Consider the following 24,613-nt stretch of genomic DNA (forward strand, 5'->3'; position numbering starts at 1 on the left):
TTTACCTGTTAGACAATCATGAAAAAGAGGCTCAAATAGAGTGCTACACAAAGCATGTATAAAGGTTGCAACAGTGACCATGACCTCACCAAAAATAAATTGCCCAGACACTTTAAGGAAAAGAGATTGTTTTCCCCAAACTTCATGGGAAAACTAGTAAATTCATAGAAAGAAAAAAAAGATGCAAGGAAAAAAAGAAGAGAGAAGAGGCAGAAAAGAAGAAAGAGAACACCCTATTCCAAAATTAGCTTCCCAAAGTCCACAAAGTAATGCATAATTATGAAACCATAAACTGAAAGAAAATATAAATAACTACATAGATGAAACTTTCTAAGCATAAAAGTGATAAGAAAAATTACCAATGATAAAATAGATGTTTAATATTGTAAGAATAAAATATATATTTATTTAATGAATAATCAGCAATTATTTTTTTTTTTGACAGAGACTGAGAGAGTCAGAGAGAGAGATAGATAGGGACAGACAGGAAAGGAAAGAGATGGGAAGCATCAATCATTCGTTGCATCACCTTAGTTGTTCATTAATTGCTTTCTCATATGTGCCTTGACCAGGGAGCTACAGCAGACCAAGTGACCCCTTGCTCAAGCCAGAGACCTTGGGCTCAAGCTGGTGAGCCTTGCTCAAACTACATGAGCCTGTGCTCAAGCTGGCAACCTCAGGTTTTCGAACCTGGGTCCTCTGCATCCCAGTCCAATGCTCTATCCACTGTACCACCACCTGGCCAGACATTAATCAGCATATTTTATTGATCTCTTATTATCCACTAATCACTATTCTAGATTCTAAGGATTTAACAATCAACAAAACAGACAAAAACACTTGCCCTTATAAAATTTATATTTCATTAGAGGAAAACAGTTAGTAAAAAATATATAACTAAGTGTAACTAAAATATGTAGGATGCTAAATAACATGAGGAAGGGACATTAGGCAGACAAAGGGGATAGAGAGTATGTGTCAAGGGTTGGGGGTTAATTTTATATTGAAGGGCCAATGAAAGTCTCACTGAGGAGGGGACTTTCTAGTAAAGATGAAGGAGGTGTAAGCACAGGGCATGCGGATATTTAGAAGACCACTCTAAGCAAAGGGAATAGCAAGTGCCAAAGCCTACGGAAGTGTGCCTAAAATGTTGGCAGTGTCCAGGAATCCAGGTATTTAACCCCAGTCAGGATACTGGAGGACATTTCTTTGGAAAAACTAAATGAAAGAAATGACATAGAGATACCCCTATCTGAGGCATATCTAAGGGAACCAGAGGCTCCCTGCTCGATCTCCCACCAGGCAGGCAAGCCCTATCCATACATTCAGAGATTTCTGATCAGCTTTTAAAGACTAATCCTCAAATGTGAATAAATATTATGGATTATGATGAAATACTTTATGACATGAAAGAAATAAAGATCAAGGGAATCAAAAATAATACAGTAAAATAAACTTCCCAAGATCTATAATTAAATATTTTCAGAGAGAAAAGTTAGTAAGTTACAGCATTCATGAAAGAATGACAAAATTCTGTTAAAAATTAAATTCAAAGAATTAAAATAATAACTGTATATTTATACTATCATAGGAAAAGCATATACAGTCGTTCCTCATCATACCATGGTTCACTTCCACAGTCTCAATGTATCATGGATTTTTAAATTGTATTTATCTAATTTTGTATCACAGATTTTTGACTGCATCATGGGATTTTGTGGTATATATGTTGGTATATATGTGGTATTTTTATATGTTGTTAAAATTACATAGGTTTAAGAGTGTAGAAAAGTGTTTAAGAGCATGGGAAGTGTTTATAAGAGTGTGGGAAAGGTTAATAACAGTGTGGAAAAGGTTTATAAGAATGTGCGGAGGGTTTATAAAACCTTAAAATATATATAAATAATAAATAAATATAAGGTTACTACTTCACAGATTTTTGCCTATCGCGGGGCGTTCTGGAACCTAGCTCCCACGATAGACAAAGGACCACTGTAACTGAAATATAATGGTTAGAAGATAAATACCTAAGAGATTAAAAATAAATCTTTCAAAATGTAGATAGAAAAAGATGAAAAATAAAGAAGAATCAACAAGAAAATTAAGGGATCAATCACTCAGTTCAGAAGCTCTAATATCTAAATCACAGAATTTCTTTTTTTTTTATTAGTTTTACTAGGGTGACAAATTTTGAAAGAAAATTCTGAAAGAGGAAGAAAATTAAATACTATTTCAAAACTGAAGGATTTTTAAGCTTAAAAGGGTACATCAAGTGTCTACAATAATTTGTTTTAACTTATAAAATTATGAAATCTCACAACCCTAGAGACAGAAAGAATATCTAACAATTTTTGGAGAGGTTTAGCAAAGACTATATATAAAATGATCAGAAATCAGAATGGACTGAATTTCAAAATTCTAAAAGTGATTTCCAACTTATAAACAAGGTTTCAAAATGTTCACTTTCATATACATTCTCCAGGACAGCATCTTTTCTTTCCAGAAAACAACTCAAAGATAACATCAATTAAAACAAGTGAGTAAAACAAAGAGGAAATGAGTTTCTGCTCAATCATCACTACAAATCAGCACTGTTCTCATACTTGGAGCACCCAATAAGCTTTTAGAGCAGGGGTCTCAAACTCGCGGCCCACCGGCCGCATGCGGCCCACCGAACAATTTTGTGCGGCCCGCAGACTAATCCACGAAGTTCAAAATATTTTGGATAAAATTAAGTAAGCCTAGGGGCCTACTTGTATTTTTCATTTCTCTAGCATCCTAGCTAGATATTAGCTTAGTTAACAGCAGTTGTGATGCTAACTACAGTTTCTGGTCATTTTGTGACACTGAGTAAACTGCATGTACGATTGTGCTTGTTGTACTGATTTTTTTTTTTTGTTTTCAACTGCAGTGAGAAAAGTGTTGCGGAACAGTTGCCTTTTGTAGACCTAGTGCGGCCCGCCGAACGGCTGTGATCTTGCTCTGCGGCCCACATGCTGAGTTGAGTTTGAGACCCCTGTTTTAGAGTCTATCTTCAAGTATGAATAAAGTTCAAGGATCACTAGACATTTCATGGGACTCGAGAAACAGGGAACTCAACAGGAGACACAAGAATAAAATTCTCCAGGAGAATGGTGAAGAAAAATTCCAGGTGCTAGGTGTGCAGGAGGCTACAAAGCAACCAGTGTCAATTGGGGCAGAAGACAAAGAACTGGGGAATGGACACCTCATGGGGGAAAAGGAAATCATCTATTTCCTAACATATCTGTCCATAAGAAGAGTTTTACAGTGATAAAGAGTTTGGAGGGAAAGGCCCTGGCCAGTTGGCTTAGCAGTAGAGTGTTAACCTGGCGTGTGGATGTTCTGGGCTTGATTCCCAGTCAGGGCATACCAGAGAAGCAACTATCTGCTTCTCCAACCCTCCCACTTCCCTTTCTCTTTCTCTCTCTTTCTCTTCCCCTCCTGCAGCCACGGCTTGATTGGTTCGAGCACATCAGCCAGGATGCTGAAGAGCCTCCACCTCAGGCACTAAAAATAGCTCATTTGCAAGCATGGCCCTAGATGGGCAGAGCATCAGCCCCAGACGGGTGTTGTGAGTAGATCCCAGTCAGGGCTCATGTGGGAGTCTCTTTCTCTATCGTCCCTCTTCTTACTTGGAAAAAGGAGAAAAAATAAAAAATAAAAGTTTGGAGAAAAAAAATAGTGAATGCAGTACAGAACATGCAGCAAACCAAAATTAGGATAACTATGAACTCTATACAAATGTACAAAGTAGAGAAATAAAGTCATTATAACCTTTCAAGCTCAGTTCTAGATAATATTTATATAAATATAATTAATATATGTACAATATGTAAATGACATTGAATGTAAAAACTATGTATGCTTTCACTAAAAAATGGTGCTATACCTCCGTTAGGAGGAGGGAAGGAAAGTATGTGTGCGTGTTAGGGGTAGGAAGGGTTATGTACCTGAGATGATTTCTCAATTTTCATAGTAGAAATTGAACAAATAAGGCCTAAACTTGAAAAGTAAATAATAATAATAATAATAATAATAATAATAATAGCATATTTTGACAAGTAAAAAAAAGCCAGAAGAAGCAGCTGGATCAGCTGTAGTAGTTGCCTTTGGAGAGCCAGCTTTCAGCTGGAGCTGGAAGAGGAGAAAGGCAGAACTATTTTATCTTATCTTATTTTATCTTATCTTATCTTATTTTATTTTATTTGCTTTGTATACATTGATGAAATTTTTTAAACTCTGTACATGTATTATTTTCTTTCTTTCTTTCTTTCTTTCTTTCTTTCTTTCTTTCTTTCTTTCTTTCTTTCTTTCTTTCTTTCTTTCTTCTTTCTTTCTTTCTTTCTTTCGTATATTTCCGAAGTGAGAAGCAGGGGAGAAGCAGACAGACAGACTCCCGCATGCGCCAGACCAGGATCCACTTGGCATGCCCACCAGGGGGTGATGCTCTGCCCATCTGGGGCATTGTCTGCTGCAATGGAAGCTATTCTAGCGCCTGAGGAGGAGGCCGTGGAGCCATCTGCGGGTCTACTTTGCTCTAGTGGAGCCCTAGCTGTGGGAGGGGAAGAGAGACACAGAGAAAGGAGAGCGGAGGGGTGGAAAGCAGATGGGTGCTTCTCCTGTGTGCCCTGGCCGGGAATCGAACCTGGGACTTACACACACCCGGCTGACTCTCTACCGCTGAGCCAACCGGTCAGGGCCTACATGTATTATTTTCATAAAAAAAATAAAATCAAAATTAAAGGAAAAAAGGAATCAAGACGATTAAAAAATACATGAATAAAGATGTTTACCAATATACGTTTTAAAATACTGAAATTATTTTTAAAACCAGTCTAAAAACAGGGCATAAATAATTTGAGTGTTCCATAAATTGAAACAAACATAGCTAATAAAATTTGTGTTTGGCAAGGATATTTGATATGTAAGAAATTTCTTTATATAAAGTAGGTGAAAATATAAGACAGCAAATTACATGTAGTGTGATTTTAATATTATAAATAGTGTACAAACCCAAAGGAAAAATGTGTCAAAGGTAATAGCTAAAGCTGTTAGCAAAGATAACTCAACTGATAATTCTAGTATTATTTCTTAGACTTTTCAGAAGTTAAATTTTTTTTTACAAATGAAGTGAACTTCTATAGTCAGAGGGAAGATCATATTTAAAATAAGTGGATTTGCTGATTTGAAAGCCAATTCCACCCAGAAAAACAGGGCTAAGTAGAAACAGTTATCTGCTGGCTCTGGAAGCTCAGTTCAGCATTGTGTGCTATTATCAAAGGATAGATTATCTAGTTGACACTTTAGTCCTCAAAAGGGTGAGACTCTGGACAAGAACATTTCAATGAGAGACTCAGAAGGGGTTTGAGTGATAAGTACAGGGAGAGAGTGAAGGCAAATCAGACAATACGTGACTGAGAAAAGGAGCCCTGTCAGTTCTGAAGGTGCGTCCCACCAACTCTCCCATCTAAAGAAACCTCTGGTTTTTTTATCTTTGTTCCCCGTAAGTTAATTTTCAAAAGACTCATTTTTTTTTCTGGGTCACTAGGATTTATTCTTGAAAAGCTTCAAGGCCTACTTTTTAACACTTGCCTCACCTAAGAGACAAAAAACAATTTAGGCAACTCCTATGTAAGTGAGAAGAGAAAAAAACAAAAAACAGGTGGAAACAAAGGATAACTATGAAGAGTTTAGTTCTTGAATGAGATGCACACCAGTTTCCTGGGCGTGCTTTAGGATACATGGAAATTCAGACGAAGATAGTTGCAGGGAAAGAGGGCCCCGAGTTTCTTACTTCAACTAGAGCAACTCTGCAGCTTACATTTTGAGAGTTCTCCTAAGATACTTTTAAAGCAAGAATTCTGAAACTAGAAACTAATTGTCTGAGCTCAATCATATAGTATCAATCTACATAGCAATGAGATGCCCGGTCCATATCTTCTTGTCTGTGTTCATACTAAAGAGTGATGTTTTCAAAATTAATCACACTGGAAGTGTGAAGAAGGAAACATTCGTGAGTAATATGGTTGATGTCTAGACCCACCCCCTTTTTAAAATGATCAAATACAACCTGAAGAATAAGGACATAACTGGAGTTCATATTATAATACTCATGATACAGACATTTCTGCATTGCCTGAAAGTCCCTTCCACATGGACCCAAACCTTCCTTCTCCCTGTCCTAGGCCCCATCTTGAGAGATTACACTCAATATAGCTGCAAATTTTATCTATCCCATCAAGAACCAACCTCTTTCCTTCCCTAGTCAGACCCCTAAGTATTCATATACAATGATTATTATATATAAATATTTTCCATAATTTGTCTAGCACTTTAAAAATACAGGCTTCGCCAGAAATAAATTTTAAGTTAATTATGTCCTTGGACCACTTACCCATACAGTGTATCGAGGCTCCAAATTACCACAATCTTTTGCAAAGATGTAAGAACAGTTTCCTGGGAAATAATAGTAGATGCCATCAAAAGTTTCAAAGTGGTACTGTCCCCAGGATTTGCAAATCCCATCTCTGCCATTGCCCATGTTTGGCACTGAAAAGACAGAGAGTAAAACTTTGTAGAATAAAATAAATTACACACATTTCTGGCAAGGGTAAGTCAGGGCAGGTAATTCTATTTCATCAAAATAAATATTTTCTTCTTTGGTGGTCAATATCACAGGAAGAAGTAATTAACATAAAATTACTGGTTGCTCTCAAAACCATTAAAATTTCCCAAAGAAAACATGGCCAATGGGTTGTTTTGAAGAAAGTATTTATGTTAGAAACTTCCTTATTTCTGCTTCCAAAGGAAGATTCTGGAAGACAGGAAGAGTAAAGAGAATGATACCGTGAAAGTGATAGTGATAAAACAATAACATGGCCCAGAAAAGATAGAAATGTCACTGCTAAGTATCCTAAAAATTAGCATAGGCAGCATAACAGCATTCCAACCCCAACTAGTCTTTCAAAAATATCTTACAGTATTCACAGAGAAAAATGACCATTGACAAAAGATACCATGGTTATATGTCTAGGGATGGGGAACATTAATCATCTAAAGTACAGGAAATCTAAAACTTTGTAACCTCACGCTGGCCAGATTTTAAGCAATGTTTGTCTTAAATTATACATCATCTCCTATTGTCTTCCCTCTTACCCTTGTGGTAACCCTCTATTCTATTTGAATTTTCTAGACCCTCCCCTTTAGAATATGAAAGCCAATGATATTTATTGAATAATCAATATGTGTAAAATACTTTACATAGGAAGCATAAAGATGAGGTACAATTGTGTCATTTCTTTTTGTAATTTTTACCTAAATTTATTAGCCTTGGCCAACTTTGGCTTTTTCAGGAAAAAAAAAAGAGAAACAGAAAGAGTGATTCATTATTCAGTCAGTCTTCTTAAACAGTATGCCTTACCACTGTTGCAATTTTTCATAGAATCTTATACTTTAAAGCACATGTCAGAAATGTGATTAATTATGTCTCTGTTGTGTGTTAGTCCCCCCCCCAGGCTATAAATTCCAAGAGAGCAGAAACGTGTCTATATTATTTATATTGTATCTCCAGTGCCTAGCTTGAGATCTAATAGTTGCTCAATAAATACTCATTATAGCAATGAATATTTATTGATTGTGATTACATAGGATCTTAACCTAGACATCGTGGATAAAAATATTTTTAAAAATCCTCTGCTTTGAAGAGCTCTCAATATTATTTCCATTTTATGTACAGAATGTCCAATTAACTCAAAGCCAAAAAAGAATGTGTGGCTTTAAATAATAAATATAATTTATCAAGCCAAAGAGAGATGAATGAGAACTTGGTTTTAAAGGGCTAGTTAGTACCATCTAGAATAGAAAAAAAAATACCTGAGGAAATAATAAAGATAAGCAAGAACAGAAAGTGCGTATATCTATTTTCTTTTACGTTTTTTCTAAAATACTGGAACTGAATTGTGAGCACTCAAGTTAATATACTTTATGATTGTTCCAACTCCCAATAGATGAACCCTAATATAGCAAATTATGCCTTAATGTTTTCTTGAGCATCTCATAATTCTCTCATAAGTGTCCCTGAAACTTACCAATCTGGCACCGTGTCCCAAGTGCCTGAAATATTTGGCAGTCACATGTACCAGAGTTAGAACAGAAAGCTCCGTTAAGGCATTCATGAGGACAAGAACCTGGAAGGGCAAAGAAATAAGTTATCTCCTGGCATGCATCAGTTCTTATAAACACAATATGTCAAGATTTAGCATGGACTAACTGTGACCACTATTAACTCAAACAGAACCCTGGGCTTCTTGCCTTGATGAGCTAAGGAATTAAGCCCATCAAGTCTTTATCTAGTTCATTTCATTATGTGTGCTGTGATACAAGAAAGGCGGCCTTTCACATCTCCAGCTACCCTGAGAGCAAAGGTTAGCTTCCTTCAAACGACTGAAAGGTCAAGTTCCCATGTAAGGAATCCCTGTCCCAGATGATGAGAACCAGAAACACATAAGCTGCAGATGATTCCGTTGATGGAGTTTGGCACTGGCTACATGTCCAATGGGGTCCTTCCCCAGGAGCAAGTGCTATATTAAAGAATAGGATCAGCCCTGGCCGGTTGGCTCAGCGGTAGGGCGTCGGCCTAGCGTGCGGAGGACCCGGGTTCGATTCCCGGCCAGGGCACACAGGAGAAGCGCCCATTTGCTTCTCCACCCCTCCGCCGCGCCTTCCTCTCTGTCTCTCTCTTCCCCTCCCGCAGCCAAGGCTCCATTGGAGCAAAGATGGCCCGGGCGCTGGGGATGGCTCCTTGGCCTCTGCCCCAGGCGCTAGAGTGGCTCTGGTCGCAACATGGCGATGCCCAGGATGGGCAGAGCATCGCTCCCTGGTGGGCAGAGCGTCACCCCCTGGTGGGCGTGCCGGGTGGATCCCGGTCGGGCGCATGCGGGAGTCTGTCTGACTGTCTCTCCCTGTTTCCAGCTTCAGAAAAATGCAAAAAAAAAAAAAAAAAAAGAATAGGATCAGGCAAAGTATAAAACTCAAAAGGAAATTCCCATTTTTAAAGAGAATAATGAAAAATCTCATTTAAAGTTTGTATATTAATCCTCGGGTTTAATTGCAAATGATGCATTTTGTTTCTGACCCATATTTAGTTTTAATGAAGCAGAAGCCAAAATCACTGCTGGCCACCAAAAATATATTTTTCTTTCATGAAAAGAAAAATTGCCCCAAAGGATTATGTTGAAAAGAGGAAGCAAGAAACTATGAGCTCCTGGGCGAGTTTTAAAAACGCAAATGAATCACAGTGAAAATTTTTTCTCTAATAAGGAGAGGACAGAGGCAACTGGCAAAACTCAAGCAAGAAGCACTTAAGTAACACATCAAGAGAACTAGAGGACATCTTTGAGTCATTATAATGTATTACTAGAGACTGTGCCTTTCTGGAATATGTTAAGGTCCTGAAAGCATTTATCTAACTGCAGTAATTTAACCATAATGCTGCCCACGGCAAGAATTAGGGAACCCTATTATTCTTCCATATTAAGATCAATTGAGCTAAGGTTTCTATTTACACTTGAACACAGACAACTCTATAAGTAGTGTATCTTTTTTTTTTTCTTTTTAAGTGAAAGAAGGGGAGCTAGACATACTCCTGCATACACCTGACCAGGATCCACCCAGCAACCCCTGTGGGAACCAATGCTTGAATCAATCTTTCAGCTAGCTCCTCAGTGCCCAGGTCTAAAGCTCGAACCAATCGAGCCACAGGCTGTGAGAGGGGAAGAGGGAAAGAAGGGGGAGAGGGAGAAGAAGAGAAATAGATGGTTGCTTCTCATGTGTGCCCTGACTGGGGATCAAATCTGGGACATCCGCATTCCAAGCCGACACTCTTTCTGCTGAGCCAACCTGCCAGGGAAGTCGTGTACCTTAACTGAAGAAAAAACAGGCTGTTTCAACTTTGATCATAAATATAAGTAAAAGCATTTTTCATAATTTTTTAAATTGAGAGCAGAGGAGGCAGAGAGAGAGAGACTCCCACATGCGCCCGGACTGGGATCTACCCAGCAAGGCCCCATATAGGATGATGCTCTGCCCTTCTGGGGCCAGCACCCCGGCCCAACTTGCTCAAGTCAATCAAGCCATGGCTGCCTGAGGGAGAGAGGGAGAGCAAGAGAGAGAGGATGGAGAGTAAGAGAAGGGGGAGGAGTAGAGAATGAGATGGTCACTTCTCCTGTGTGCCCTGACAGGGAATCAATCACAGTACATCCACATGCCAGGCCAATGCTCTTCCACTGAGTCAACCAGCTCGGGCCACATTTTTCATAAATTTAAGCATAGTCTTTTATGCATTAGGGGCAACACTATCTTTAAATTTTATCTTATATTACAATCTTGAATTCTTAAAATGAATATATGTCTTAATATTTAGATAAACAAATGTATCTCCTTCAAAGAAGTATTCACAGTCCTGTTTATTCCGTAAAAACAAATATCAAACCAAAACCAAAATCCTTGTTATTTTAAATGCAATGGAAAACAAATTAAATTTCAAACTGCCAACAGCATTCTGCTTAATGAAAATGGGAAGTTGCTGAGCAAGAATAGGATGGCAAAGTAAATCAAGGAGCAAGTAATTCCTTTGGAAAAGAAGTTTCTGATACCCAATATCTTTCCTGGTCCTGTAGTTATCATCCTTGTCTGAGAGTTTAACCCTGCTGTTCCCAAACATGAAATTATCCTAAACTATTACTAAGTGTTCTTACCATGCTGCCTCCATCTCTTTCTTGGATGATATGGAAATAATAAAGAGTTGGTTCAAAATAGCCCCCAAAAGGAGTCTTTTGAGAAAGCATATACAAAACATAGATGTAGCACTAACCTTTTATTTTGCTGTCACCCCAATTAATAGCTTCATGGAAGAAGTATCTTGGAGATGTTGCTTCAAACTTTGAAAGAAATAAGAATTCAAGAGAATTAGATTATTTAATGCCAAAGAGGCAAATTAGATAATCTGAAACATAGATAAAAATATGGAACTTATAAGGTATTAAATTTCTATTTCCTTGGATTATTGAAGCTACCTTGGTGGGCAGAAAGGGCTCCTCTGGGGTTGTGGTTAAGCCTCAGACATGACTTTGACAAGTTCTTGATACTATCTGAACTCAGTTCTTCTGCCTCCTTTCCCTCTTTAGAAAAGAGTCCAGCCGTGGCAGTTCTCTGATACTTCCAAGTGTGGATGGGGCTGGAGGAAATGTATGAGGCCAATGAACCAACAATGATTTTCCCACTGCCTGCAGACCTATCTAGGCAAACCCCATCCACAGAAGTTGCTGCAGTGTAAGGATGTCACCTTCTCTTCAAAGAGCTAACACTTTAAAGTTTATAAACATTTATAGATATTTTTATAGACACCCAGGCACTTTAAGGTAGTGGTTAAGAGCATGAATTAGTGAAGCAGACAGACCTGGATAAGAGTCCTAATTCTGTCACAACTTACTCTTAGGTAAGTTTCTTAACCTTGAAGGCTTCCTTTTACTTGTCTATAAAGTAAGAACAATGCTGCTTGCTTCATTGTGTAGTCATAACAATAAATGAAACAGTGTATGTAGAGATTCCACCATAGTACCTCACACACAGAAAATCATCCAAGAGAGAGATTTATGTTAATTTAAGCAACTCTGATAAAACCTTAAGACTTTTAGAGGTCAATATGGATTAGTAGCAAATAATTGTGGCTTACTAAAACTAATCATTAAGATTTATATTCCAACTCAAAGCCATGGTAGTATATGGTATACAGCAATGTATATTCCAGTAGCAATTTTATGTTCACAGAAGAATATACACTGCAAAAACTTGCCACAGAGTTGTCAAATTAAGTACTAGAGGATGTTAGAAAAACCTGGAAGGGTGAAGGATAGAAAGAAAGAGTGACAGGGAGTATGATTTCAGATACAAAATCCTTTCTCCACACATTCTGGTCTCCTTCCTACACATGTTAAGTTTTATCGTGGCATTTCCCAACAACAGTCTTTTTCTTTTAACAGGCAAACTTGACCCATGCCAGTTAAATAAACTCCCATACTCACCACCAATAAGACTTGTTTCTAAACTTGGCCCGCACCATTGTTCCAAGTTCATTATTTCCTGCTTTCATTGCCACAGGGTTTCATCCTCACTATTTAATCTCCCAATTTGGCACTTGCTTTTCTCTTCAAACTAAGTCAAACTCAGAATAGGCTGAGATCTTGATTACCTCCAATAACGCAAGTATTATTCTCTCTTCAGATTTCTTTTTCCAGCTGCCTAGATCTAACAAAACCTCCAATATTACTGAGCACCAAAATCTTCTTTGGCTCCAATGAATTATTTCTGAAGCTCCCTAAAATGTATAGTGACTTCCACTCTGCCTCATACAGGCTTATAACTTGAATAAATTATTTAACCTGCTCAGCTTCAATTTCCCAGTCTATAAAATGAGTAAGAGTTGCTGCCTCACAGAATTATGAGAATTAAGTAAGATGGGATAAGTAAAGTACCAAGAAGTGCCAAGCACATAACAAGAGTTATAAACATGTTACCTATTTGTGTTATTAGACAAAAACTGAATACACTGGACAACACTAGACCAAGGCAAGGATATATAACTTGTTTTTTGCTTCCTATCCTCTCATTACCTAGCATGACGGGTTGTCACTACCTAGAACACCAGTTTCCTGGTTATCACAGTGTTCCACGCATCATCCCACAACATTTCAACAATGGTAGGACATAATGCAAAGTTTTCAGTTTTTAAGCAGACCTGAATTCAGAATGGTATTTCAATATTTCCAATTGGGAGTACTTTTACTTTCTGTGTCATAAAAATAATGGCAAATAATTGATGATGCCTTAGAATTAATGAACAAGTCACATAGAAATGACTTTTTTACAGGCCTCCACTAGACATTGAACTTCTACATAACAAGCTCTGCTATTCATGTTCATATCTCTAGTATGATCTCTCGTACGTCATCAACAAACACCAGAAGCCCCTCATTAACACAGCTGTATTGAATTTTCTCCTCCCTAGACTTACTTCTCTCTCTTTCTCTGGACACTTCCTAAATAAATTACCTGCACCTGAGTCTAGGTCTCAGTCCCAGCCCCTGCTTTCAGAAAGAGAATCTGTAAGTGTAATATGAATGGAAAAAAAAATCAAGCAATGGGTGCAGATATTCACATAGTCATAAAAAAAAGAATAGCTCATTCTTCCTTCTGGCTGATTACATCTCCACAGGAGGGTGAGAAGCACAGAGAAATGCAGTCTTTAGATGAGAAATCACCGTAGCACACAAATACACCATTGAGAGGAGTCTCTGGCTACCTTTCCTTTGCTCATTGTTCATCTCATTGCCAACATATTTCTAAATCCTTGCTTGAACAGATTCTATCCATCAGCATTCTGTCTTGCTAGAGCAGAGGAGTAAATCTGCAGACAAGGAGGGCCTTACAACACATGAAATTTTAGGCCTAAACAGTGCAATGCATAATTATGACTTCATTGTCCTTCTTTAACATTTATTCCTTTAAAATTTGTTCAAATATTAAATTCTGATGCATGTTTGTTAGCTACAGGAAATAAAAGGGCTTACTGTTCTTTCTCTCTAAAGGGAAATCAAAATAAGGTGAGTTTCTAACTTACTAACAAAAAGGAGGTACTAATGTAACTCCTTTGGAGTAAATTATACAAATTCTAAAAACATCTATATGGACAATAGTATTATAACCCCATCAATAGTTACTTCATGTGACAACCATAGGTTATATCTCACAGGCTCTTCAATCTAGTGAGTTCATTAGAAGCAGTTTTTCTCAACATTTCTCAACATTGGATTTTCTACTGAGTCAAGATGATGTTTTTTTGCAGTTAATATGGTCTACTGGCAAACATATACTTAAAATTTCTCAGAGAGAAATCATTTTAACCACTTCACATTATACTTAAGTACTAAGTACACAAAACACTCTTCATAAGGAAAAAGAAACTATTTCATTTCCATAGATAATTCTTGTCCTATTTTAATACAAAAAAAATCACTCGATTAAAAAAAAATAGTGGTTTTCTAAATTGTCACAACAGCATGTCATATCTGTCTTTAATTCTCTTTAACACCAAAAAATATAAAAATTCAGGCATTTCCTGGAAATATTAGCAAAACATTGCTGCATTTCAGCATTTGACATAGGCCTCCTTGAATATATATGCAGTTTGCTATCTAAATACTCAAATCATACTACTTTCCCAAAAAAGTGCCTTAAATTAGGATTCTCTAGTTTGCTTTCCATCATCTACAATGTTTTTTAAACCCACTCATTTGAACATTTAACCATAGTTTGAAGATATTGCAATTCTATTATCCAATACCCTTTATAGAAAAGGACTGAGGCAAAAAGACATCCTCAAGTTCACTGCTACCCCTCCTCTCATAAAATAAAGGTACCAACAGTGCCTGTAATTTAGATATCAGACAATATAAAAGTTGTCTGTCAGGACATCAGGACACCTCTGATGACCTTTTGTGGTATTTAACTCAGATCATTTACAGTTTTCTCTGTCCTGTTTGCTTGTATTTGTTCTGTTGTCATTGTCCTAACTAATATTGGGCTCAACTTTTAAACCTATTTAAATTTTTTGGCAAGGAGATGACATTGAATCTCCCACAAATGCTGTGCGCCTAACGGTAGGAAACTGAGGTGAACAGCAAAAAAGCATCTGACCATAAACAAGTAAACGTGAACTAGGCATGAGTTTGAGGGTCACAGAAAAGCAGTAGAGAGAAGTTACTTTGCCTCTTCCTCCTCCTTCCTGTCTTGTTTTTAGGATTTCATTCCCCTCCACAAAGGTCTCTTTGTTGAAGTGACAGCAGAGTCCCAAAGCGGAATGGATTATTTCTCTGCCTCTCTCTCCATCTGAGGCATAACCTACCTGTGCTGCTAAAAGAGCTCTTTTCTGTCGATTTTCATTAAATCCGTTTCTGGAAGAAAACAAAAAGAACTTGTATAGTCAAAGGCCCCAAGGCAACCTGAACAAGCCTTTCCCAAGAGAGGGCTGGTGTTTTCCTCCTGATTTCCATCACTTTATCAAAGAGGTCTTTCTTGGTTTAACATTTAAAAGGTCCCCCTCCCCCTTCTGGAAGGGTTAGATTTGGGTGGTGGTGCTGTCTCATTTTACAAAATTTGGGAGTGTCCCCAAATCTCTTCAGTCTCTGATGTAAACTGAATTTTAGGAAGAAACTTCAAGCTAGAGAAATAAACAAAATAGTATAATATTTTAACACCAACACACATGATTTCTTTTTCTCCACATGACTTCATAAAATTGGTGAGATAAGTATTCACCAAGAGCACATTCACTGTTATCAAACATATACTTAACTTACTCCTTTACCATGTTATTAAAGGCAGAATAGTATTAATATGAATAAGCACATCATAATGTGTTTTATCAAAATCAGTGGGGAATAAGCTTCTCCTTTTCATTAAGCAGATCAGTTTAGTCCAAAGAATGATTTTAATTATTTTGTGTTAGTTCACTTTTTTTTTAATCTTAAAAATTGTTTTACTCTATGTTAAGATACAACACATTTATAACCAGCAATGTACATTGCCAATAATAATATAAAAGGAGAAATTATTGAGTATAACATCTTTACGAATCTTTGAAGTAAAAGTAATATCTCCTTAATATCTACAGTCTTTGGACACCACCTAGAATTCTTCTTATGAAAAGAAATTGAAACATTTTTGCTTCACAAAAAAGAAACTGAATGTTGGATAATTTTTAATTTATGGATATGTTTTATAGAACTACTCATAATGTCTTTATTTTGTAAAATGTTCTTGTTTATTTTTTGCATAACAGATATAGTTATCTATTTAAATTTGCTCATTTGTATTAATTTTATGTTTTAGGAGACCATAAAGAACCAGAAATACTTACTTTGATGTTTCCGTCAAGATGGAGGATGCACAAATATATCCTGCCAGAGAAGATAAATATATATATATATATATGAATTTAAAAATTATACAAATATCTTGGTCACATGTTCTGCTTATTAAACAGACTATTTTAATCTAAATTCTAAAAGTTAAACTGAATGTTACTGTTAGTTATTTTACATTTTCTAAAATATTTGACCAGCAAATTCCTGTGAACATCAGAATGACTGGTAATTCAGAAAGAAGCAGTGTACCTAGATTTACACAGAGACATAATACGGAAGAAAAAGTACTAGACTTAGAGTCCAGAAGTCCAAGTTTTAGTCTGGGTCCCACCACCAAGTTGATGCCAAATTTAAGCAAGCTACCATTTACATCACAAAACAATATTAGACAAGTTCATCTCCAAAACCCACTGCAGCTCTCTATGTTCTATGACATTTTTTGCATTTTTTCATTGAATTTATTAGGGTGACATTGGTTAATAAAATTATATATTTCAGGTGTACATTTTGTCCCAGGAGTTTTAGTCACTCCTAGGATTTGAATATAGAATCTATGACCTCACTAGTCTTTAATATTTTAGTAATTTCTCCTTCTCCTACAAGCTCCAAAATCTACAGCTTTTTTCAGAGATAAGAAATTAAAATTGATTGTAAATAAAGGCTTTCCCTATAAAAACTTTTATAAAAATTAATTTGTAAATAAAATTGCTATAAAATAATTGAAAACCAGTTCTTAGCACCAAATGTTGAAGTCCTTCTTAAAACCTCTTTTTCCTATTCTTCAGGCTGGCGTGAGGTAAGTTTTCATACTGGGTTTCTTTTCAGTTATTATAAAATTTCAAATGGTTAAATTATAGAGACATATATTTTAAATTTGTTTTTAGAAAAGTTAGAATCAGACCTTTTATTACAATTGTATAACATAAAAGCATGATTTTAGCATTTAAAAAAAAGACAAAAAGATTTAAAGTCCCAAATAATCTACACTATTAAGAATTTTCAAAAAGATGATCTGATTGTAATTTAATATACATATATCTACTCTAATGACTCCAAAATAAGTGCTTTACAGTATAAGTAGAAACTATTCCTATCATTTGCAACAAAGAATAAAATATAATATAAGGTAAAATTTTATATGAGTTCTTACCTTGTAATGAAAAGAGCAGTATATGAAGCAAGAATATACTCCAAGGTATCATTAAATTGAGTTTTTTCACAATGTTCATTTCAGTGTAGAATTTCTCCCTGAAATGTAACCAAATTGTTGGTCTTTACTATGATGGCATCTTAGAAGGATGTGTATATGTAGAGTGGTCAAATTCTTAAAAATACAACTTTGTAATAAAGTAATTCATAAAGGAATTCCTGTCTTGCTAACTACATACAGCATCTGAAGCTTTAGAAATTGCAGGCAACCTTTTGGCTGAGCCTCTCATTAGTAATGCATGGCAGCCTCTTACCTGAGCCGGTATTAGTTACACCCCACCCCGATCCTGCACATCATACGCCTTTTTAGCCTATATTAGCCTTTTATCACTTGTAAAGACAGCAACATCAAAATAACATATGATAAAAAAAAAACCTGTTAACTCCTGATGTCATTTGAAATCATCATTATTCTAATTTGTTTATCTATTCTGTTTTATTCATAAAATAATTACTGTCTTTTTTTAAGTGAAATAAAATTTTATCAATCATTCCTATAGTGTCTGGATGTTCTCATAAATTTTTCTTTAAGATTGAAAAGTAAACTAAAATTATGTGCATATATTTTCAACTGAAGTCCCATTACAGTGTAGTTTAAATTGATATATTTATGTTCCCACAGATATTTCTATTAAGCATTCTGCAACAAATGTAGAAAATAATACACAAATATGATATTCTAATATTTGACTTTAAAAAGAAAATGAAGTAAATCATCTACTCCTGAAAGACTTTTCTTTGCACCTCATTTTCCCATCCTCTCTAACAAGTATCTAATTAGACAACAATGAAGATCTTCATAATCCTGTAGTAATAACATTTTTCTCTGAAAGCGACCGACCACTTAGATTGGCATCAGAGGACAGTTTGAATATTGCATAAGGAACTCCATAGAGGTGATCTAAGCACCTTAAGTGAATGAAAGTCATGCTTTCTAATGGATACACATTTGCTATAGCAGACCCCATGGAATTACCTGCATTATTATCAGACTCATTTAAATAAACACAGCAGTAAAGAATGTCTAACTACAGAGGAACAAACTTGTAAGACAATAAAAGCTCACCAGTTCTTAACATCTTGCATTCAGACATTTCTTCTGCAATGACTTCCCAGTCTTTTCTGTGAAGTTCTTATTATTGCATTCCCAATATCTATTATATAAACAATTCCTTATCTGTGCCCCAAATTTGATGATTGTTTTATCTTGCTCTATATGATTTATTTTATTTTAATTTATTGAATTTACATAGATTCTAGTGCCCCCCCAAATAACTCCCCCCTCCCCCGTGTTGCTCTATATCAGTGGTAGTCAACCTGGTCCCTACTGCCCACTAGTTGGTGTTCCAGCTTTCATGGTGGGTGGTAGCAGAGCAACCAAAATATAAATAAAAAGATAGATTTAACTATAGTAAGTTGTTTTATAAAGATTTATTCTGCCAAATTTAATGAAAATCCAACATAAAGTACTTGAAAAGTAATTATTATTATATGCTTTAATTTGCTGTAACTCTGCTTTATAAATTTTATAAAGTAAAGTTACTTCCCTACTTTATAAATCACCATTACTGTGGAACCAGTGGGTGGTTAGAAAATTTTACTACTAACAGAGATACAAAAGTGGGCGGTAGGAATAAAAAGGTTGACTACCCCTGTGTCTATATGATCTTAATCACTTTCCACTGCTTACATGATTGCTAATTCCATGAGGCAAGAGGATATGTTTCCCTATAAATTAATGTTTAAGCATGAAGACACACACAGACATTAGTAAAATTATAAGTAGCTATGTGCATATGTACACACATAACATATATGCATATTCATTTTATAATTTTGATAGATTACTTCAAATAATTTAAGTATAGTATGTGATTAATAAATATATATAAGAAGGTTATTAGTCATCATTCATACTAATTAGATAATAAATTAAAATAATTCTAAACACAATTATTTATAGTTACATCTTAAATATTGGTCTAAAAACATATATCTACTATACTCACAATGAAAACTATAAAACAGATACGAAGATGTGACTACAGAATAAAAGGTTCAGGTTGAAATTTGGAGAACAATAATTTTCCTCCAAAGAAATTTTGAAATTAAAGACAACAATTTTGGCCTGACCAGGCGGTGGCACAGTGGATAGAGCGTCCAACTGGGATGCGGTGGACCCAGGTTCGAGACCTCGAGGTTGCCAGCTTGAGCACGGGCTCATCTGGCTTGAGCAAAAAGCTCACCAGCTTGGACCCAAGGTTGCTGGCTCCAGCAAGGGGTTACTCAGTCTGCTAAAGACCCACGGTCAAGGCAGATATGAGAAAGCAATCAATGAACAACTAAGGTGTCGCAATGAAAAACTAATGATTGATGCTTCTCATTGCTCTCCATTCCAGTCTGTCCCTATCTTTTTTTTTTTTTTTTTTTTTTTTTTGCATTTTTCTGAAGCTGGAAACAGGGAGAGACAGTCAGACAGACTCCCGCATGCGCCCGACCGGGATCCACCTGGCATGCCCACCAGGGGGCGACGCTCTGCCCACCAGGGGGCGATGCTCTGCCCATCCTGGGCGTCGCCATGTTGCGACCAGAGCCACTCTAGCGCCTGGGGCAGAGGCCACAGAGCCATCCCCAGCGCCCGGGCCATCTTTGCTCCAATGGAGCCTTGGCTGCGGGAGGGGAAGAGAGAGACAGAGAGGAAGGCGCGGCGGAGGGGTGGAGAAGCAAATGGGCGCTTCTCCTATGTGCCCTGGCCGGGAATCGAACCCGGGTCCTCCGCACGCTAGGCTGACGCTCTACCGCTGAGCCAACCGGCCAGGGCTCCAGTCTGTCCCTATCTATCCCTCTCTCTGACTCTCTCCCTGTCCCTGTAAAAAATAAATAAATAAATAAAGACAATTTTGTTTATGCAGACTGCTTATTGACTCTCTGGAAAGGGTGGAAATGTGCATAATCAATATATATTAAAAAGTCTCCTCTTAATTTACAGTAGTTTCTCTTAGCTTCATAAGTCAACCAAAAATATAAAGAATCTATAAATTCTACTTTAATGTTTTTTTCTAATCTAGTAACTGCTTGACTTTTTCAACTCAAAATTTTTTACAAGGAGCACACATATGGAAAATTTCCAACTAGAAACCAAAGTTAAATTTTATGGTTCAAAAATAAACATTTTAATAATACTCATAGTTATTTCTAAACATTAAAACCATGTGAAAAGTATTCCCAATATAAACTTAGATATAGTATATACTTAATTCAAATATAATAACTTTGAACTTTTTGCCTCAGATTCCAAATACTCTAAACTTTTTATTCGAAAGCATTGCAGCCATTTTCACTGGTTAAGATTGACATTTCTAGGCTATATCATCTGGCATTTTTATTACTGTTTTTTTTTGTTTGTTTGTTTTAAACTATATGCATTTAAAAACTACAACTTGATGCATCTAGTAAAGAAAATAGTGGAAAATAAAACAGGAATTCTCAGGGTGACCATTCTTTCTTAGATAGGTTTGCTATCTTTCCATGTCTTCTCCTTTCGGGCTTGTAATAGGTACAAAATTAGTAAAGGAGAATAAACAATGACAAAGCAAACAATGACAGAAATCCAAGTTCTTTTTCAAATAACTACAGTATGAGCTCATTACATTAAAATGTAGCCTGCATGAAAATAGGCAAAGTAGACTTCCATGAATAGGTATAAGAGAACAGAGAGTTTAGATGAAAGATTAGATCCAGAATCAAACAAAAAAGGAATTTAGGACTGTGCTCCATGTCATTATCACTGTCAAAATGTAGTTGACAGCTTTTATATTTCATTCTCCTCTGACAAAGGAACTTTGACAAAAAGTGAGTCAGCCATCAGCCTGTGAAGTGATATTAGGTTCATAAGAAGTCTGAGGCGACTACATAATGCATGCAATAAACAGTTCCCTTTCTGCTACAAGAGCACTGCGCATTTTCCCACATGGAATATGATCTTTAGAAAGTTGACACCTGACAGCCTATTGGCCTCACACACCACATTAAAAACAGTTGGCAAGAATGGGAAATGCTAGCTTTAAGTTTATACATCAATGATAAAAAAAATAAGGGGGTGGTGTTTTTAATGAAGTTCCTCATCTTTGGGAAATATTAATATTATTGAGAATGTATATACCACTCATTTTTCATTAATTGAGATCAAATCTAAAGTAGATAACATTGGATTCCCATCATATCACATTCTACTAGTGAAATGCAATTATTTCTCACTTGCTTTACTAAACCTAACACATTTCAGGTTTAATGATTTTATCCAGAATTTATGTTATCACTGAGCAAGCAAAAAGAATCCTATATCTTTGACATGGCTTTAACCATGCTAAACTCAATTGCCTTATTATAAGATAGTTTTGCAGTATTCTATTTATGCTTTCAGGAGGTGTGTTGCTTGATAAGTTAATTTACAAATGGCATCTACCTTAGCTTTTTCTTTTTAACAACATAAATATTGTTTATTTCCCTAAACCTTGCTATTATAAAGGGAGATGTAAGTGCTCAAAACACACACACACATATATGTAAAAAAATATTCTTATAGCAGAATCCAATGTTTACTAGAACTATAAACACTGTATTGCTAGTTAAATTTTTAATCAAATTCTCCTGTTACTGTACTTTTTATTTTAAATTATTTTTTTATTTTTCAAGTCCAGTGGACATACAATATTATACAGTGATATCTTGGTTTTCATCGATAATCCATCTGAAAACAATCGGCAAAATCCGAAACCGACAAAAATCAAGGTAATTATTTCCATAAGAATCAATGTAAATCCAATTAATTCGTTCTAGACACTCCAAAATGCATACCAAAAACACATTTTATAGAAAGTAAAAGTAGTGTTTAATACTAAAAACAATAAGAAATTAATATAAAATGAATATAAAAGAACAAGAATAAATGAACATTTAACATAGCATTTACCTTTCTGAAGACTTTTTTTGGTGTATGGGAGACAGCGAGGACGGGAGAGAAAGCTGCGGATATTATTGTTTGGAAGGGGAATCCCCCTCTGTAGGGACCTTAGGTATCAAGGCACTATCTGGGGTCACTTCCCTTCTTGGTCTTTTGGCACTAGAACTAGCTTCAGTGTCAGTGGACCCATGTCGCACAAGAAAGCTGTCCAAAGAGGTCTGTTTCTGCCACTTCTTTAAGATTTGCCTAAAATGGGGAAGACATTATCATTAAACAAGTTGCAGACACGGCCTGCAACAGCTTTGTCTGGGTGATTTTTCTCCACAAACCCCTGTACCTTACTCCACATGGAGAAGATGTCCTTAATCTGTGAAGAAGGCACATTCCCCCTGTCTCTTCCTCCTCATCTGAAGCAACTTTCTCGTCTGCCATCTTCTGCACTTCTAGGTGAAGGTCTTGCAGCTCTTCAGTGGTGAGTTCTTCACTGTGGTCATCCACCAACTCTTCACATCCTCACCACTCACCTCCAGACCCATGGACTTCCCTAAATCAACAATGGACAGCACCACTTGTGTAAGGTCATCAGGGGAAGGCTCAAACCCCTTAAAATCTCTCTCGTGCACACATCCTGGCCATAATTTCTTCCAGGCAGAGTTCATCATCCTGGATGTCACCCCCTGCCAAGCCTTATTTGTGAGGCTAATGCAGTTCAGAATGTTGAAATGTTTTTTCCAGAACTCTCTTAAGGACAATTCTGTATTTGATGTCACCTCAAAGCACCTTTGAAACACTGCTTTTGTGTACAGTTTCTTGAAATTTGAAATGACATTCTGGTCTGTGGGCTGGAAGAGTGGTGTGGTATTAGGGGGCAAGAACTTCACTGTGATAAAACTGAATGCCTCCAACAATGTGTCTTCCAAACCCGGAGGATGTGCAGGAGCACTGCCCATTACCAGGAGGCACTTAAGGGACCACTGATCATCCTGCAGGTATTTTTTCACACTCAGGCCAAACATTTCACTCACACACTCAATGAAAATTGGCCTTGTGACCCATGCTTTCAGTTTGCCCTCCACATCACACACAATTTACTTTCAATCACATTGTTTCTGCTAAACACTCTAGGAGTTTCTGAATGGTACACCAGTAGGGGCTTCACTTTACAATCACCAACATTACCACACAACAAAAGAGTTAGCCTATCTTCCACAGGCTTAAGTCCTGGCAGTGCCTTTTCCTCCTGTATAATGAACGTCCTCTTTGGCATTTTCTTCCAAAAGAGGCCAGTTTCATTATAGTTGAAGACTTGTTGGGGGATGAATCCTTCAGCCTCTATGTAATCTTTGAATTCGAACACAAATTTTTCGGCCTCAGACTTGTCCAAACTCGCACCTTCACCATGCCTAGTAACACTGTGTATGCCAGTGCGCCTCTTGAATTTTTCAAACCAGCCTCCTCTGGCCTTAAAATCAGTAAGTACACTAGCACTCATCCCAGGCATTTTCTTAATGAGATCAGCATACAACAGTTTGGCCTTTTCACATATTATAGTCTCCCAAACAGAATCACCATCTAACTGTTTTTGATTGATCAAATTAATAACTGTTTGACATCTTCAATTGTTTGCAATCTCTGTTTCATTAGCACATTCGTGCCTTTGACTACATTAGCCTCCTTTACTGCTTCCTTTTTCATCACAATGGAACTTATCATGGATGGCGACTTCCTGTACATGCAGCCGATTTCAGCAATCTTAAAGCTGCTCTCGTATTATTCAATGATTTCCTTCTTCAACTCCATCGTGTTCCTGGTCTTCTTCTTTGAAGGGCTGCTGGCTCTGGAAACTTTCTTTGTTGCCATTATGGAGCTAAAAGGAAAGGGTTAACTTATTAGTAAGGGAAACACTTAACAGGGACAAGGAGATTTAAGCACATGTGATTTTATCTTATGTACATTTTGAAACTGAAAAACGCAAAATAAACACGTTACACCAAATATTGTTTATGCAGTAATCACTTACCTGTAATTGTAGTATTAGCGCTCGCAATCAATTTTTTTAAAAAAAAGCACAAAAACACTGGAAAGCAATGGAATTCTTAGGCTAGATGCATGGGGTGATGCTCACAAAATGAGAAACAATGCCACACTGAGCGGAACGCATGGGTCACCCTTTGTTTTCACAAAATTAGCAGCGAGGTCACGTGAGCACGCCGATGAAATCCGAGGCAACCGATGAAAACCGAGACCAAATTTCTCACAGAAAAAAAAAAAATTAATGAAAACCAAAACTGACAATAACCAAAGTCAACACAAACCGAGGTATTACTGTATTAGTTTCAGGTGTATGCTTCAGTGATTAGACATTACAAAATTTACTAAATACATGATAATGTTAGTAAATCTCACACCCATCTGACACTATACATAGTTATTAAAGTAT

General features: G+C 36.6%; 1 protein-coding gene across 1 annotated transcript in view; it reads right to left on the reverse strand.

The window, feature by feature from the left end:
• OTOGL (otogelin like) overlaps positions 1–22,285 on the reverse strand; it is a 160,313-nt gene extending 138,028 nt beyond the window's left edge. The window contains exons 1-7 of the mRNA XM_066257586.1: positions 22,183–22,285; positions 17,152–17,249; positions 15,995–16,034; positions 14,981–15,029; positions 10,892–10,958; positions 8,109–8,207; positions 6,416–6,570 (exon numbers count right to left, since the gene is read on the reverse strand). Coding sequence (XP_066113683.1) covers positions 6,416–6,570; positions 8,109–8,207; positions 10,892–10,958; positions 14,981–15,029; positions 15,995–16,034; positions 17,152–17,230 — 489 coding nt within the window. The 5' untranslated portion in view covers positions 17,231–17,249; positions 22,183–22,285. The remainder of the gene's footprint in view (positions 1–6,415; positions 6,571–8,108; positions 8,208–10,891; positions 10,959–14,980; positions 15,030–15,994; positions 16,035–17,151; positions 17,250–22,182) is intronic.
• Positions 22,286–24,613: the final 2,328 nt, after the last annotated feature.

The sequence above is a fragment of the Saccopteryx bilineata genome, chromosome 2 (genome assembly GCF_036850765.1).
Source record: "Saccopteryx bilineata isolate mSacBil1 chromosome 2, mSacBil1_pri_phased_curated, whole genome shotgun sequence".
Lineage (NCBI taxonomy): Eukaryota > Metazoa > Chordata > Mammalia > Chiroptera > Emballonuridae > Saccopteryx > Saccopteryx bilineata.